The sequence below is a fragment of the Manihot esculenta genome, chromosome 16 (genome assembly GCF_001659605.2).
Source record: "Manihot esculenta cultivar AM560-2 chromosome 16, M.esculenta_v8, whole genome shotgun sequence".
Classification (NCBI taxonomy): domain Eukaryota; kingdom Viridiplantae; phylum Streptophyta; class Magnoliopsida; order Malpighiales; family Euphorbiaceae; genus Manihot; species Manihot esculenta.
In genome coordinates this window covers 17,443,615-17,462,248 of record NC_035176.2, presented here as the reverse complement: position 1 = coordinate 17,462,248, position 18,634 = coordinate 17,443,615, and the positions used below count along the sequence as shown (strand labels likewise).

General features: G+C 39.2%; 1 protein-coding gene across 1 annotated transcript; it reads left to right on the top strand.

Annotated features, from left to right (window-relative positions):
* Nucleotides 1-2,835: 2,835 nt before the first annotated feature.
* LOC110603239 lies at nt 2,836-3,867 on the top strand. Its single transcript, XM_021740941.1, has 2 exons — nt 2,836-3,171; nt 3,253-3,867. Exons 1-2 carry the CDS (start codon nt 2,836-2,838, stop codon nt 3,865-3,867), a joined length of 951 nt encoding a protein of 316 aa, XP_021596633.1.
* The last annotated feature ends 14,767 nt before the right edge of the window (nt 3,868-18,634 follow it).

Genomic DNA, 18,634 nt, shown 5'->3' with positions numbered 1-18,634 from the left:
CTAAGTCGCGTATCCTGTAGCTAGAAAACCATAGTTGTTAGGCGTGGTGGAGTAAATCGTTGACAGTGATCTAAGAAGAAAAATGGAAAGGTTATTTAACTCAATCTCTGGTAATTCTAGGAGATCTAGCTCATCTAGCTCTATTATCTCAAAAAACAAAAACAAAAATAAAGAAATATTGTTAGCATCTGATGTAGATACTAGTTTACAGAACTGGAAATTACCTCCTGTTTCCTCTGATCTTATATATAAGAATCCCTTTAGACTTCGATCTGACTATATAGTTAAGACAGTAGAACAGGCCACTCCAGTCCATGGAGAACTACAATCGATGAGTTTATTGTCTGAAGAACTCATTCGAAGGCATCAAGAAAAGTATTTATTCCTACATATAGGAATGATACAGGTTGCGGTAAAACCAGCAACAAGGCTAGGGCTTAATACAGCCGCTATGCTTTGTGTCAGAGATAAACGACACAATAAATTCAGTGACTCCTTATTAGGAGTAGTGGAATCCTCTTTATGTGAAGGACCAATATTCTTTCAATGTTTTCCAAATCTTACTTTGTCTTTGTCCGATCCACATATAATGAGAACTCTCATCTTGGACATAAAGACAATGGGATATGATATGGCCCTAGGATCAGAAAATTTGATTCTGATCTACCGAATTCATTATAAGGTAATGAATACAGTGGTCCCTAATTTAAGGGACAGCGCTACAAAAATAGTCTCTCCAAAAGGAACGACTACCTTATTTTTGACTAATATGTCAAAAGGGAATTTAATAGTTCCAAAACCAATTCAATGGGATCAGGTTAATTTACCTGACAACTGGATTTTAGAAGAAGCAGTACCTCCAAGAAGAGAGGAATCAACTGCTATTCAATCCATTATGCAGTCAAATGAAGGAACAGTTGCTATTACCTTTAGCCGAAGCAGAAGTGTTTCTGACAAAAGATCAATGCCAGAAGTCTCTCTAATGTCAGAACCATTACCTCCCAGGACATCGGTATCAATTCCAGTCCTGAGAAGTAACTCTGTAATTGGGCTTCAAAGATCTGAAGAACAAGTGGCTAATCCTGTGTACGCAAGGCCTCAAAGCCCAACAAGGCCTCAAAGCCCTACACCTTTAGATATGGGCTATGATGCAGAAAGCCTGATTTCAAAATCTTTCAAAATCATGCTGCTAGAAACAGAAGAAGAACCATTTACTAAATGGTTTCAAATGGAACTTCCTCTCAAAGAATAGAAAATGTGGAACAGGGAGTATGAACTATATAAAACCCAAAAACAGGGAAGTAAAGACTTTCCTGGGTTCATTAAACACTGTTTTGCCATACTCAAAAGACTATACCCAAACTTAGAAGACCCTTCTTTTTTATCTACTCTTGAATCTCATTATAAAACCTTCATGACCCCTCAAAAGAACATCTTGAAAGAAATGCATCCACCTTTGACTGATATAATATACCAACCCACAGAAAACACGAAAGTAGAATGCATTCCTTTCTCCCATGATCCTTCAGAAAACCCAGCAGCCAAACAACAGAACTATACCAATCTTAGCCTCCATACCATTGGACAACAAATGAACAGGGTTGAGAATCAAGTTTCAAAGATAGCAGCTCAGCCAAGGACAATAGATATTCTTCCAAGAAAGGATGTTGCAGAATCTTCAGGAACTAAAGTTGAAGAGAAAGTGCTATTTAAACCAATGGATAGTAAACCCATTGGCATCAAGCTGACTAAAAATGAAGAAATGCTGGAAGAATTCTCAAAAAGGCTGGCCAAGCTAGGACTAAAACAAGATGGAAAGATGAAGGCGATTGCTCCATTAACAATGGAGTCCGAAGAAGAAGAAAAGACAAACACTGACCACGAGTTAATGCAACTTGAAAATATGCTAAGAGAAACTGAACCAGCAGAAGTTAACAGGATAAAATATCCTAAGGCCAGAGCAACTATGGAGTTAAAACCATATTATCCAAGGCCTTCGCCAATAAATCTGCAGTTTGAAGATACTAGTTACAACTACATGCAGTACGATGGAACCTCAATAGTAGAATGGAATATTGATGGACTATCCGATTATCAAATCAAGAATGTCCTTCAATATATGACTATGTACACTACTGCAAGTAGAGCTAAGGGTAATGATGACCCTAGTACAGCAAAAGCCCTAATAGCAGGGTTTGGTGGCCAACTTAAAGGTTGGTGGGACTTCGCAGTATCTAGCGAAGGAAAGGAGATAATATTCAAAATGGTTAAACAAGAAGGCACTCAGCAAGTACCAGACGTGGTTAACACCCTATTATATACTATAGGGTTACACTTTATAGGATCAGTAAATATGCTGATTGATAGAGCACAGGAGCAGTTAATTAATCTGCGATGCCCATATCTATCTCATTTTAAATGGTATAAAGATACCTTCTTCTCTTTAGTATTTATTAGAGAAGACAGTAATAATAGTGTCTGGAAAGAAAAATTCTTAGCAGGGTTACCAGCACTATTTGCAGAAAGAGTCAAAGATCAAATACGAAGCAAGCATAACGGTAATATACCGTATCATCAATATACATATGGTGAATTAGCCTCTGAAATAGTATCCACAGGAATCACTCTCTGCAATGAATTAAAAATTCATAAACAGATGCAGAAAGAGCGCTTTCATGGCAGACAAATTCTTGGAAGCTTCTGCGAGCAATATGGCTTACAACCTCTTAAATTTCCAACCACGAAATTTACAGGGGGGAGGGAGGAGCTGAAGCCGCACAAAAAACCCAAGTACTACAGGAAACAAGGGAAAAGATTCAAAATTTAAAAATCCAAATGAGCCAACTAGCTACGTCCTTAAGCAAATTGGAGTCTCAAGAGGAATTATCTTCCCGAACAATAGTCAACTCAAGGAAGAATGTAAGTGCTGTTACATTGAGAAGTAAAAAAGAGTTGCTGGAAAATCCTTGTGAGGTAAGTCATGGGCACGATAAAAGTGCAGAGTTGGAGACTGAAAGTATAGTACCTAAATCAGATAGTAAATCAACTCCAACACCTGCATCTACTGAACTTGATACTTGTATAATTAAACCTTCTTTTCCAGAAAGGCTAGCCAAATCAAAGAAAGAGAAAGAAGAGAATGAGATCCTTGAGAGATTTCACAAAGTAGAGGTAAATATACCATTGCTTGATACAATTAAACAAGTACCTCGCTGTGTAAAATTCTTAAAGGAATTATGAGCCAAAAAGAAGAAGCTGGTAGGTTATCAAAAGATTTGTGTGGATGAAAATATTTCTGTTGTGTTTCAAAGAAAGCTTTCTACTAAATGTAAAGACCAAAGTATTTTTGCTATTCCTATTAAAATTGGCAATGTTGGTGTGAGAAAAGCAATGTGTGATTTAGGTGCATCAATAAATATCATGTCATTATCAGTTTTTCAATCTTTGAATACTGGTCCACTAAAAGAAACTGGTGTAGTGATTCAATTGGCTGACTACTCTATTGTTTATCCTAAAGGTGTGTTAGAGGATGTTTTAGTGCAAGTAGATAATTTTATATTTCCTGCTGATTTTTACGTGGTTCCTATGGAAGATAATAAATCCTCGAATTCTTCTGGTATTTTGTTAGGGAAACTCTTTTTATCTACTGCTAAAACGAAAATAAATGTTTATGATGACATACTCACCATGGAGCTTGATGGGGAAGTCATTGAATTTAATATTTATGATAATGCGAAATACCCCAGTAATATTTCTAATGTGTGTAGAGTAGATGTCAGTAAACCTCTAGTTCAGCAAGTGCTTAAATTGGAATATGGAAATGAGTTGAATACTAAACTTTGTGAAAATTTTGAAAAATCCAGTTGAATGAATATGAAGAAATTTTTTTATTGTTTAAAAGAAGTGGTATATGAATTAAAGCAAACAAACCATTACTGTTTCTATTGAGGAATCAACTAATATTCATATCAAATTTTCACCTTCTATTGTGTAGGGAATAAAAGTCGAACATAAATCACTGCCCAGTCAACCACTCTATTCATAAATGAGAATCGCACTTCATACAGTTTGAAATTACCATTTCAATAAGTATTTCTCAAGCCATTTTATAAAAGGTTCAAGGTGGAACCAGTTAAGGAGATCACTTTCAGTGATCCAACACTAAATGTTTAATAGCCATGATATTCAAATAAAGTCTAGCTATGACTATAAATTAGAACTACTCTTGTCATTCTCTAGTTAGATTTTAATCCTTTTGTTAAAAAAAAATAAAAATAAAAATTAAAAAAAATTTATAGAGGTATGTTTATCTTTTTGGTTATGCCCCTAACCAACCCTACGATGGGTAACAAGAATGTCTCCCTGTTTTGATCTTTATTTATTTCTATATTTATCTCATTTAATTTTTTGTTCTCAGTCTTCTTCTCCAGTGGTAAGTTTTTATAGGTCTGTGATTTTTATTTTAAGTGTTTTACAGGTTTGTAATTTTTATTTTTTTATTTTTTCTCCCAAAAAGGTGTGTTTTGGGTGTATGATAGAGCATATTTTAGTCCACTTTCTCATTATGTTCTTGATGTTTATTTGCATCATTTCTGCCTAATATTGTGGATTTAATCATGTTTTGTAGATATTAGGTGTAAAGAGACAATCTGGAGAAAATGCTCTTAAAACTGCCAAAAAGTGCCAAATATGGAAAGTGCCAAAAAAGGAAAGTTTTCAAATAAGAAAAGTGCCAAATAAGGAAAGTAATTTAAAATTTAAATTTCAAATCCTTCAAAAAATTCAAAATTCAAATTCAAGATTCAACTTATCAAGGAAAGTGTCAAATAAGGAAAGTGCAGTCTGCAGAGCAGTTTGAAATTCAAGATCCTCAAGAATCCTTTTCCTTATTTGAGAAGCCAAATCTTCAAGATGCACATTCAGATTTTAAAATTCAAATTCAGCTTGTCAAAGAAGCCAAAGAAGTTATACTTCAAAATTCAAAATTCAAAAGAGAGGCTCCACCTCATTAATGTGCAAGATATGGGCAGCACTTGGGCAGCACGTGGCCAGCACGTGGCCAGCAACTTGGACAACATATCTTCCTCTTCTAAAACCCTTGCCTCATGCCTCTTACCATCTAAAGCACAAGCTGCGGCTCCTTCCTCTTTTGAAGCCTTGCCGCGCGCCACCTTCCTTCTGCAGTGCATTCAGTGCGCTTCTTTCCTTCCAAATAATTTTGCAATGCGAATCATTCCTTTTCTATAATACCCGGCTAGACTCCGGTATCGGAATTCCTACCGTCCGGTGGAATTTGGGTGTCGGAAACCTCTAGAAGGGTAAAAGCATGTTTTTATAAAATGTTTTCATGTATTTTAATGTTTTAAGTATGATTTTAAATAAGTTTTTGCATGAAAATTCTTTAAGGAAAAACCCAGGTTCGGCCGCCGAAACTCACTTTCGGCCGCCGAACATGCATGGACTTTGGGAGGCACGTTAGGCCCCCGAAAGTCTAAGTGAGGGAAGTGCAGGTTCGGCCGCCGAACCTTATGTTCGGCCGCCGAACGTTGCATGGATGCGGAGGCACATTCGGCCCCCGAACGTGGCCTGGCCAGCCACTATAAAAGGGTCCCCTTGGTCCGCACGGGCGAGCTTTTTCTCTCCCATTGTCGGCCAAGGTGAGTCTCCACCGTTCCTCCCTCGATCTTGAGTGTTTCCTCTAGATCTTTCATGGTTTTAACAAGTTTTCATCTTGCTTTGAAGTTTTTAAGCTTTTGAATCGAGTTTTGAGCAAGTTTTGAGCTTGGAGACCCAAGGAGCTAAATCTCTTCCAACTCCAAGTTAGATCGCCTCTACTCTCGATCTTCAAGAGGTAAGGGTCGATCTTGAACTCTTTTATGCTTGACACAAGTTTTATGAAGATCTTTGGGGATTAAAGGCATGTTTAGTTCATGTGTAGGTTTATGGGTTTAAGTTGTGATTTTTGAGCAATGTAGCTTGTTTGTGTGTGAATGAAGTGTTGTAGATGGGGTATATGCATGTTTGAGGCCCCTAGGAACTTGTATGTGTGTTTTAGTTGAGAAATATGCATGATTTATGGTTTTGGGAGGCAGAAGGTTCATTCGAACCAAGTTTCTGCCGTTTGGCAGAAACCAGGTTCGGCAGCCGAAGGGAGTTTCGGCCGCCGAATCCCCCCTTGTGGAGGCAGCTTTCGGCTGCCGAAGGTGCCCCCGAAAAGAGACTTTCGTCTCTGTCTGGCAATTTCGGCCGCCGAAGGTGCCGCCGAACCTAGCTGAGTTTCGTCTCTGTCTGGGGCTTTCGGCCGCCGAAGGTGCCGCCGAAGGTGCCCTGTTCAGCCATTTCATGCATATTTTCTGTGATGTTTTCATGATGTTTTAGGGGGTTTTTGGGGGATATAGTAGAGTTGTGTTTATATATGTTTGGTCCCTCATTGGAGTCCACCTGTGTAGGTTCGGACCCGAGGAACCGAGGACCCCAGCAGTGAGTGAGCTGCTTCAGTGTCTGGTCAGAGCTAGCCAGAGGTGAGTGGAAACAAGCTTAATGTTTTAAATCAAGCAATTAAATGTTTTGAGCATGTTTCATGCATCATGATGACATGTAATAGGCTGATTGCATTAGTTCACGAATATGTCGCATTGCATTTTATTTTGTGGTTGTGGGTGAATGCTGTATGATCCAATTAGTCCACGAGACTTATATATGTTATGACAGGAAGACCAGGACCCCATGCTACGGCCTGGCACGAGGCTTTATATATGTTATGACAGGAAGACCAGGACCCCATGCTACGGCCTGGCACGAGACTTTATGTATGTTATGACAGGAAGACCAGGACCCCATGCTACGGCCTGGCACGAGACTATGTTGGGACTAATTGGTGACAGGTTCACCCTTGATGTGAATTGTTTGTGATATGATGCATTCCATGAAAGCATGAATTTTAATATAATGTTTTTAGTTTCTGCTCACTGGGCTTTTAGCTCACCCCTCTCCCCTAACCCCAGGTTTGCAGGTACGGGTTTGATAGAGAAGAAAAGAAGAGAAAAGTCTTATGTATGTAATAGCTAGAGTATGTGGACATGACAAATGATAAGAATGTAATGTAAAGTTTTGAACAGTTATGTTTATGTAGTTATGTTATTGAGGATAGAGTTGTGCTTGACCATAGTATATGTTAATCCCTTGGTATGTACATGATCTTATTTTATGATGTATATGTGAACCAACTCAACACAGGATATATATTGCCCATTGAGGCTTTGATGAAATCCCACAGAGGGATTAATGTTTATGTATATGATGAATATAGTGTATGCACAGGTTGAGTTTGGTGAATGAAGAAAAAGAAAAGTTTTTTATTCTTATGTATGTTTGTTGATCATGTATGGGATTAAACAGGTAAACAGGATGTATGTAGGCTTGCTACGGGTTCCGGCGGCCTTAAGCCGACCTGAATCCTAGCGCCGGTAGCGGTCCGGATTTCTGGGGCGTTACATTTTCAGATACAACTTGGGCAGCAAGTACCTCTTAGACAGTACTTTCAACTATAAAAAGACACATAAGGAGCCTCCCCATGCCCTTTCAAGCCCCTTGGAGGCACCTACGGGATTGTAAGTGACACCATCTCTTCTTCTTCTTTTCTTTATTTTTGGTTTTTGTTTCAGCCATGAGTGGCTGAAACCTTTTTTTCTAGTTGAAGATTGATTGAAACCTTGGTTGTTTTATGGATTGTGAGATCTGAACATAAGTTGTTTATCTTTTGGTTATTCAATATTTGTGCAATTTCATGCTTGATTCCATTATTGCTTTGTTATTTTGATCAATGTGGTCAATTAATTATTGATTGCAAAGTAATATATTGTTAGTTTGAATAATTTTAAGTTCGTAATTGCTTGAATTATTCAAACATAAGAACACTTTGTGTAAAAACCAAGGAAATTGTATGATCTAGCAACATCTCATGCGTTTGAGTAGTTAGGATTGGATCTCTCTATCTCTTCATGCAATTAACAATTGTTTTGATGCCTAAGGCCCAAGGACGTTCCTTGGGAATTTGTTAATTAGTAATTAATTAGAGGACGTTCCCTAATTGGTTTAATCATAAGGAGAGACATGGTGGTGAGAAGCGTCTTCCATCTCCATAACTAATCTATTGAATCAATCAAAAGAAACTAAGTGTCAATGATCAATTCCAACAACTGAAGTGGATTCAATTCTTCAACTAGAGCTTTCCTATTATTTATTTCTCTTTTATTTTATTATTCGCTTATTTTAATTGCTTTCAATAGTTTGTTAATCAAATTAATATCAAACCCCCTATTTTACTTTTACTGCAATTTATTTTTATTTCGCTTTCAGTTTATTTTGCTTTCAGTTTTATCTCGTTTCAGTTTATTTTGCTTTCAGTTTTATCTCGTTTCAGTTTGTTTTGCTTTCAGTTTATTTTGCTTTCAGTTTATTTTGCTTTCAGTTTATTTCGCTTTCAGTTTATTTTGCTTTCCGTTTATTTATCTTTCAGTTTATTTTGCTTTCAGTTTGTTTTGCTTTCAGTTAGTTCTCGTTTCAGTTTATTTCTCTTTCAGTTTACTTTTGTTTCAGTTAATTCTTTTGGTCTTGATAAGAAAAATAGGTAAGTTCTCAATTTCCTGTGGATTCGATCCTTTCACCACTATCTACAGTTGTAAAATTGTTGATAATCAGAAAGATTATTTTTGACCGGCTTCGACAACCGCGAGTCAGTGTAGGAAGTAGTATGAGGGTTAGTGTAACGACCCCAAAATGGACCGTCACCGGCGCTAGGACTCAGGTCGGCTTAAGGCCGCCAAAACCCATAGCAAGCCTGTTATACTCTTTGTGTACCTGGAAAACTCATACATGATCATACATTTTCTGTGAAAATAAAAACTCTTTTCTGAACCAAGGCTTAACCCGTGCATGCACTATCTCTGTACTCTGTACTCGGTACTCTGTACTCTGTACCCCTGGCTAGAGCTTGCTCTAGACTCATACCTGTTAAGCCTGGTTTTTCACATACTCTGTAAAACATATACATATACAGATCATGTACAAAACACATCACAAACTACTAAGGCAAGCACATCTGTAACTGAAAACATAACTATTACATCTCTTTAACATTACATGTCCACTCTACACTATTACACATTTCTTTACTCTTTCTGTATCCTGCTGGACTGTCCCTGTACACTGTCTATAGAACCTGCAAAACTGGGGTGAAGGGAGTGGGATGAGCTCTATAGCCCAGTGAGTAGAACAGTAAAACATCTTAGTAAAACATGATCTCATGGAATGCGTCATAGCACAGACAAGCCACATCAAGAGTAAACCTGTCACCACATAGTCCCAGTAGCTCTGTGCCAGGGCGTAGAATCGAGCACCTGGTCTTCCTGTCATATATGTATATGTGTATATAACACCTCTGTACTTACCATTGCCAGGGTGTAGTCAAAGGCTCCTGGTCTTTGCTATACCTGCCAGGGCGTAGTCAAAGGCTCCTGGACTTTGCTATACCTGCCAAGGCGTAGTCAAAGGCTCCTGGACTTCCTGTCTGTGACTATGGGATCATTCAGCATTTACCCACATCAACAAATAACAATGCAATGCAACATATTCGTGGCTACTAATGCAATCAACCTAAGGCATAATCATGATGCATGAGATATGCTAAAAGATTCCATTGTGCAAGTAAAAGAATGAAGTTTAATTCCACTCACCTCCGGCTAACTGGACTGACTCTGCAGGCTCTGGAACTTTGGCGCAGTACTCACTGCTGCTCTCTCTGGTTCCTCTGGTCTGTACCTATACAGATGGACTCAAATGAGGGACCAAACAAGCTTATGAATACCTCTATTACACTCCCCAAGCATCCCCTTAACCTTACTCTAACATCCATGCCAAGCATGCAAAAGAAAGCTGGACAGAACACTTTCGGCGGCAGGTTCGGCGGCCGAAAGTCCTCTCCAGAGACGAAACTCAAGCACCTTCGGCGGCCGAATCTCAAGCTTCGGCGGCCGAACCCTTTCGGGGGCAAGTTTCGGGGGCCAAAAGGCACTCCAGAGACGAAAGTCTCTAACCTTCGGCGGCCGAATCCCCCAAACAGAGCCGAACATTCACAACTCGCCGGGGCAAGTTGTGGCAGCCTAAGCCACCATGCAAGAGGTTCGGCGGCCGAATGAACCTTCGGCTGCCGAACCTGAGTTCATCCAGAACTCAGCCCCGACGGCAAACAAGCGCCTCCAACCCTTCACTCTCTCAAAACATGCATACTTCAACTCCTTAACACACATATACTCATGTATATGTACAAAGGGGTCCAAAACTACCTAAACACCCCAACAAAACTCATCAAACATAACACATAATCATGCTTACAAACTAAACCTATCAAAAACAACACCCTTGCCACCTAAGCATGCATCTCTACCCACACCTTCATAAAACTGCTGTAAAACAGTAAAACATGTTCAAGATCTTCCCTTACCTCCTGTATTCAAGAAGATGAACGATCTGAACAAGAAACTGGATCAACTCTCTTCAAACTCATAAACTCACAAACCTAAGCTTTTTGCTTCAACCCTTCACCACCTTGTAAAAACCAACAAAACAACCCACTTTTGCAGGAGCTGGACAACATAGGAGACGTGGCCAAGCTTCTGGACAGGGTTTGGAGCCAACACCTGTCCAAACTGCTGACTAAGGAATGTTCAATTGTTGGCTAGCCAAATCAGCTTCGGCTGCCGAATCGCATGCAAAACCATGCAACATTCGGGGGCCGAACCTGACCTTCGGAAGCCGAACATTGGGCATTTTCGGCGGCCGAACTTACCTTCAGCGGCCGAACTTGGCAAAAGTCTCCACAGCCTTTTCTCTTCCAACCTCAAACCAACTCAAATCACTTCAACTCAAAACCTTACATAACACTGGAGTAAAACATAAATCCTACCCTTCTAGAGACTTCCGACATCCCGAACGCCACCGGAAAGTAGAATTCTGATGCCGGTCTCCAGCCGGGTATTACAGTTAGTTTCCCTTTTTACTCTTTTTTTTTTTTTACTCTTCCTAACCCTAACTCAATTTTATCTTCTCTCTCTTACAGTAGTTGCACCTCACATATTCTCATGGGTCCCAAACGCAAATCTTCCTCTACCATTGATGGCCGGCGAGCTCGCACCTTCAACAGGCGCAACTAGTCGTGCCTTGGACTAGTAACCACCACCACCTCTGCTACCGATGTCTCACCGGATCACATTGCCTCCCTCCCTATGGGTCCCTCACGAGAAGCCACATCCTCTCCACAGCCGCGCCAAGCCATCGGATCACGTTGCCTCTCTCACTGTGGGTCCCCCATAGGAAGCCGCCGTCGCATCCTTTCCACCACCGCGGCCAGCCACGGTAGCACCATCCACCACCGACGAGCTCCCTACCCATGCCGCTTGCCACCAATACCGTCACCAAAAACCTTCTAGCGCCACCATCACGGTAGTCTTCATTCCCACCGGTTCATCCTCCTCAGCCACCATTGACGATGAGCATCGTTCTGCCGATTTGCATCACTCCACCTCTACTTCTTCAGAAGATCAATCTCCTGCCTCTCCAGTCAATAACTCCATCATGGTAAACGCTTCTGTTGCTGGTACATGGACATGCCTTAGGAGGGGCAGACATCACTTACCTTCAGCTCCATCACAATTAAACGGTAACCTTCGTTTTACAAAATGCAAAAGAAAAAGTAAGGTATGACTTAGTTACAACTCTTCCTATTGTGCAAGGAAAAGTCTTACATGATCCTACTGTACATGAATTACATTTAAATGTGAATGTGTTGATTGCAAATACTGGTTGGGAAAAATTCTTTGCCATTAACTATACCTTCTACTATAAACTTATTTGGGAATTTTATTCCACCTTCTCTGCTGATTCACTAACTGAGTTCACACTAGATACTGTTGGGGTTGTCAAATTTAGATTACTAGGTTAATGATTTGCATATTCACTCACTGAGTTCAATAGGGTACTTGGGTTAATTGATGATGAATTTGCAAACTCAAAAGCTTATTTGCATGCATACACTGACATATGCGATGACTTTAACCCATAGGCAGTGCATGAACTACTCACACCCACCAGCATCTTTTAATCTTGCAAAATCTAGTTATTCATATCTACATTCACCTGTAACTGTCTATTTGCATCGTCTGCTTGCATATTTTTTCTCAGGAAGGAAGGATTCTCTTGGAATCCTATCTAAGACTGAATTTTTTTTTTATGGTGTATGACTTAGGGTAAAAGGGTCAATTTGGGTTGTTTTATTGCTTCATAGATGTGCATTGCTATTAGTCATCGTAGACTCTTTTAATCCTAGGACACATAGTCACTCATATTGCTTTACATGAAGGATTAATTGACTTAACAAACAATAATTTGCATAAAGCTTGTGACATGTTACTCTTAGATTTAATGAGTCTCGATGAAATGGGTCTACTATGCAAAAATGGTGCTGTGTTTTCTCTTTGTCGTCCAGGTCCCATCGTCCCGTGACCCGACTGAGTGTTCAAAAAAGGAGGTGCTATACGCACGACTCATGTTGCCCTTACCCCATCCATGGCTAATCCTTTATTGGATGTTCAGCAAGCTTTTCAAGCCCTCAACACCAGAATTAATCAGATGGAGAGTCGCTTCGAAACTATCTTGGAGCACGTTGCTACTCATCTAACAAGCCTAGTGAACAAAGTCAGCGACATGCAGGCTACAATTCATTCTCAACACCGGCAGCAATAATAGGAGGCCATGACATCCTTCCATGTCATATTCTAAATTCTCTTCTTGCTTTTTATTGTGATCCAAGTATGGGAAAAGCTGAACATATACCTGCTTTAGTTGTCTCGTATTTTTATCACATTGAGGACATTGTGATTCAAATATGGGGGAGAGTCTGTCCATATACATGCTGTTCATTTGTTTTTAGTTTTAATTATTTTTTTTGTTCTGTTTGGTTTGTTTATTCTCTTTAAAAAAAATGACTTTCAGAGTTAAATTAAATTATTTTAGGTAGCTAGCACAAATGACATTCTCTTATCTTTTTATGTAAATAATTAGGAGATTCTAGCATTTTTCTTTATGATTTGAAATGTGCAAACTTATGTTTAAGTAAATTGATATTGCTTGATAAAAGACTAATAGTGCATTTTGAAACTCTACTTTAACCTACTGCAGTGAATCTTAACACTATCCCAGGGAACTTATCTTTCAGTAAAAAAAAAATAAAAAAAATAAAAAAAGATTTGTTAATAATATTGAGTGGTTTACCAACATTAGCTTGTTCAAATAATACGATATTTGTTTCCTTTAAGTAAGGAATGTCCCTTGTGAATTGAGAAAGCTAGCGATTGGGAGAATTATACCCCGTAGGGACTGTCAATGGTTCGAAACATACCACTAATAATATAGTTTACCATCACCGGTTGGTTTGGATGGTTCGGGCCCATTTCCCTTAAGCAAGGGATCTCCCTTGTGAATGGAGAAAACCAGTATTGGGAGAGTATACCCTCATAGGAGCCGAAAAAATCTCTAACCAAGACCATAAAAATAAAAATGATAAAATAAATAAAATCTGGATTTCTAGGTTCCTTGATGAAAATTATAACTTTAAGAAACTTTCTTGGTTGGTTGAGTATATGTTTTTTTATGTACTAACTTAAGAATTTTATTGAACTTAATTGTATGGTCACATATTAAGAATGAGTTTGTTGCATTTCATCTTTGAAGATTGTGTTGGTATTTCTTTTCTAATTTGTATACATTGATGAGATTTTACTATGACATACTTGTAATACCCGGCTAGACTCCGGTATCGGAATTCCTACCGTCCGGTGGAATCTCGGATGTCGGAGACCTCTAGAAGGGTAGAATCATGTTTTATAAAAATGTTTTCATGTTTTAATGGTTTTAAGTATGAAATTAAATGAGTTTTTGCATGAAAAGTCTTTGGAGGAAAACCCAGGTTCGGCCGCCGAAAGTCAAGTTCGGCCGCCAAACATGCATGCGTTTTGGAGGCACGTTAGGCCCCCGAAAGCATGAGTGAGGGAAGCCCAGGTTCGGCCGCCGAAAGTGAAGTTCGGCCGCCGAACATTTGCATGGATGCGGAGGCACATTCGGCCCCCGAACGTGGCCTGGCCAGCCACCTATAAAAGGGGCACTTAGCCGAAATGGGCGAGCTTTCTCCCATTTTTCGGCCACAGCAAGCTTCCGACCTTCCCTTTGCAAACCTAGTGTTCTTCCTCCAAATCTCTTCCATTTTTCTTGAGTTTTAAACTCACATTGCAAGTTTTGAGCTTTTAAACCAAGTGACGCGGAACCCTATGGCACAAGCCTCAAACCCACACGCACAAGTAGATAACGCAATCCAAAGATCTGATAAACCCACCTCCTATGGCACCCCAAACTTAGAGGAGCTGAAACACCAATGATCGAAGGATTTAGATGAGAATCTGACAAACGCCACAACGAATGGTTGATAAGTTAGCCAAGATTCCTGGTGCAATTGATGAAAGCAAATCCTCACTCTCACTCAAAGCAATACACGCCAAAGGCATGAAAGAAATTCTGAAAAGTTTGATTAAAAGCTCCTCTTACAATTGTTTCTTATCCTTATATAGTAAGGAGAAAAACAAATAAAACCCTAAGACACTCTTCTTGGGCCTGACTTAAACACATAAGACCCAAGTCTAATCACACACTAAAATAACACATAGGTATTAAAATATAAGCCCACAACATGGCCCAACACTCTAAAATTTAAAAGATAAAATATGGCCAGAATACAAGCCCAAACAAAACTAAAATAAAACAAGTGTTTAAATAATAAAATTAGCAAGCCCATCATAACAAAGTTGAATCTTCACAAAAGCCTTGATCTTCACTTTAGGCTTTCCTTTATGCAGTTTTAGCCCATAGGTTTGATTAGGCTCCCTCAGCCTATGATTGCAAGTGTTGCACCAAATCTGTCCCATATGAATTAAAGCACGCAACAAATATATATGGATTATATGAATATGATGTTGAACTACTCTTGGATCCATTGGAATGATATAAGTTTGCTCCACACTATTGTTAGAAATTTGTCCTATTGGATCCGTATCATTCCCTCTTTCTTTAGAAAAGATTCGTCCTCGAATCTTGCTGATATTTATGTCAAGAAGGAAAGCTTTAGGCACCCATGTATCTTCAAAGACCTCCTTTTGAATAGGTGGAAATAGTATAAAACTTTCATCATAGATGTTTTCATCAACAACCTGCACATCAAGAACAAATGAACTAGACATAAAAATATTAGTCATAGAAAGATCATGTGGATGTGACCCATTCTCCTCTACAACTTCCAAAACAGTCTTATTCACCTCCTCCACCTCATCAATCATGTGCTCCCCATGTCCACCATCATTCACAACCTCTTCTATAAGCTCATTAATGGAATTTTCAAGAACAACTACATTAGATGCATGCATTACAACTTCCTCTTCAATTTGAATCTCTATGGAAGTTGACATGGGAACTTTAGCCTCTTCTTTCTCCTTTTCTTTCTCCATCTTCCCTGCTTGAACTAGTCTTGATTCTTTTCCAGCCTCGTTACCCTCAAACTCACTCTTTGCTCTCATTTTTTCCATAGAACTCAAGCTCTCACTCACCTTTGTAGCCAAGGCCGAAGCCTCCCTCTCCCTCTCCAGCATTTTTATGTGATCGGCATATACCTCTTGAGGTGATAAAGGAGCGAGTATAAGCTTCTGTCCTTCATGAGTGAAGGAGAACTTGTTATTGAGCCCATCATGTTTTACCTTTCTATCATATTGCCACGGCCTACCCAACAATATATGGCTTGCCTGCATAGGTACCACATCACACAAAATCTCATCCTTGTACCTACCAATAGAAAATGGTATAACCACCTGGCGTGTAACTCTGACCTCACCACAATCGTTCAACCCTTGCAATCTGTATGGCTTAGGGTGTTTAATAGAAGCCAAGCCCAATTTATCCACCATATACACACTAGCCACATTTGCACAACTACCTCCATCAATAATGACAGTACACACTTTTCCATTAACCAAACACCTAGTGTGAAATATGTTTTCCCGTTGTTCCAGGCTTTCTTCCTTAACCTGCATATTCAGAGCATGCCTAGCAACAAGCATCTCACAATGTGCAGCAAGCAACACATTATTAACAAACACATCCGAATCATCACAGTCATTATTGCAATTATGAGTTCTTTGAGGTATTCTTGTAGAAGTGGACGCTGGTGAGATATTCTGATCTTTACTCATCCTACCTTGAATCAACAAAGAACAAAGAGAACTAGCAAATATTGTGTTAGAAAAGAAAGAACTCAAGTGTTTGCACACTTACCACTCTTTTGCTGATTCTTCAATTGCACTTCAGAAACTAAGGTTAACCAACTAACCACAAGGTGCGTTTAATGAAACAAAAAGAAAGAAAACCTAAAGAAAGAACGAAGCGCGCAAAAACTAGAAAGAAGACACTGACAATTTGGAAAGTAACACACGAACTAGGTTTTGTGCTACTTGAAAATATCACCTAGAGTATAGACCCAAGCAAACAATACTCCAGCAATGTCAAGGAAGCAAAAGCAAGTTTAAATCAAAAAAGAAACTTTGAATTCAAATAAAAACGAACCTGGACAAAAGTTTGAAATTAATTCACTTCAAAGCAAATTAAATATGGATCTAATTAAATCTACCCAAAAAGGAAAGTATCAAAACACTGCAAATAGAATCAGAAAAAAAAAATGTAAATTTCTGTCAGATCAGAGACATGGACGAAAATTCTGGTGTTAAAAGAAGGGATTGACATCAAATCAATGTAGATGCAATTGCCTTAAATGTGCACTTTAGGCAATAGGCAGAATTTCTTTTATCTCATAATCTGGATTCAACCCAATTCAAAATTCAAAATTCAAAATTAATTCCTATAATTTACTGCAATCAATTGAAATAGGTAAGGCAATATTGACGAAAAAGGAAGTATATCACAATTTCGGCCAGATCAAGGTAAATAAGGCAAAGGCGATTTTTTTTTTTTTTTTTTTTTAGATTAATAATCAAGAAGGTGCAGCCTTTCACCGAAATCAACAAGAAAGACAAAGGAAAACTCAAAAACCCCTAGATCCTAAGATAAATAAGAATTTACCTCACTTTGGCTCTGATACCAACTGACGCGGAACCCTATGGCACAAGCCTCAAACCCACACGCACAAGTAGATAACGCAATCCAAAGATCTGATAAACCCACCTCCTATGGCACCCCAAACTTAGAGGAGCTGAAACACCAATGATCGAAGGATTTAGATGAGAATCTGACAAACGCCACAACGAATGGTTGATAAGTTAGCCAAGATTCCTGGTGCAATTGATGAAAGCAAATCCTCACTCTCACTCAAAGCAATACACGCCAAAGGCATGAAAGAAATTCTGAAAAGTTTGATTAAAAGCTCCTCTTACAATTGTTTCTTATCCTTATATAGTAAGGAGAAAAACAAATAAAACCCTAAGACACTCTTCTTGGGCCTGACTTAAACACATAAGACCCAAGTCTAATCACACACTAAAATAACACATAGGTATTAAAATATAAGCCCACAACATGGCCCAACACTCTAAAATTTAAAAGATAAAATATGGCCAGAATACAAGCCCAAACAAAACTAAAATAAAACAAGTGTTTAAATAATAAAATTAGCAAGCCCATCATAACAAAGTTGAATCTTCACAAAAGCCTTGATCTTCACTTTAGGCTTTCCTTTATGCAGTTTTAGCCCATAGGTTTGATTAGGCTCCCTCAGCCTATGATTGCAAGTGTTGCACCAAATCTGTCCCATATGAATTAAAGCACGCAACAAATATATATGGATTATATGAATATGATGTTGAACTACTCTTGGATCCATTGGAATGATATAAGTTTGCTCCACACTATTGTTAGAAATTTGTCCTATTGGATCCGTATCACCAAGTTTTGGAGCTTTGGGAACTCAGGAGCTCATTTCGTGGATCTCCAAGTTTAGGTCGTCTTCCTCTCGATCTTCAAGAGGTAAGAGCCGATCTTAAGCTCCTTATGTGTTTTCAATAAGTTTTATGCTAGATCGATGGGAAGAAATGCATGTTAGGTTATATGTGGAGTTATGGGTTAATCTTGATGTCTTGGACAATGTATGTTGTTTTTGTGTGTTTGAAGTGTTGTAGTTGGGGTATTTGATGTTTTGAGGCCCCTAGGAACTTGTATGCATGTTTTAACTGAGGTATATGCATGATTGGTGAGTTTGGAGGCGAAAATGCATTTCGGAGCCAAGTTTCTGCCCTTCGGCAGAAACCAGGTTCGGCAGCCGAAGGCACTTTCGGCCGCCGAACATGGCTGGTGAGGCAGGCCTTTCGGCTGCCGAAGTTGCCCCCGAACATGCATGAGTTTCGTCTCTGTCTGGGAGTTTCGGCCGCCGAAGGTGCCGCCGAACCTGCCTGACTTTCGGCTCTGGAGGGACTTTCGGCCGCCGAACCTGCCGCCGAAAGTGCCCTGTCCAGCCATTTCTTGCATGTTGTTATGT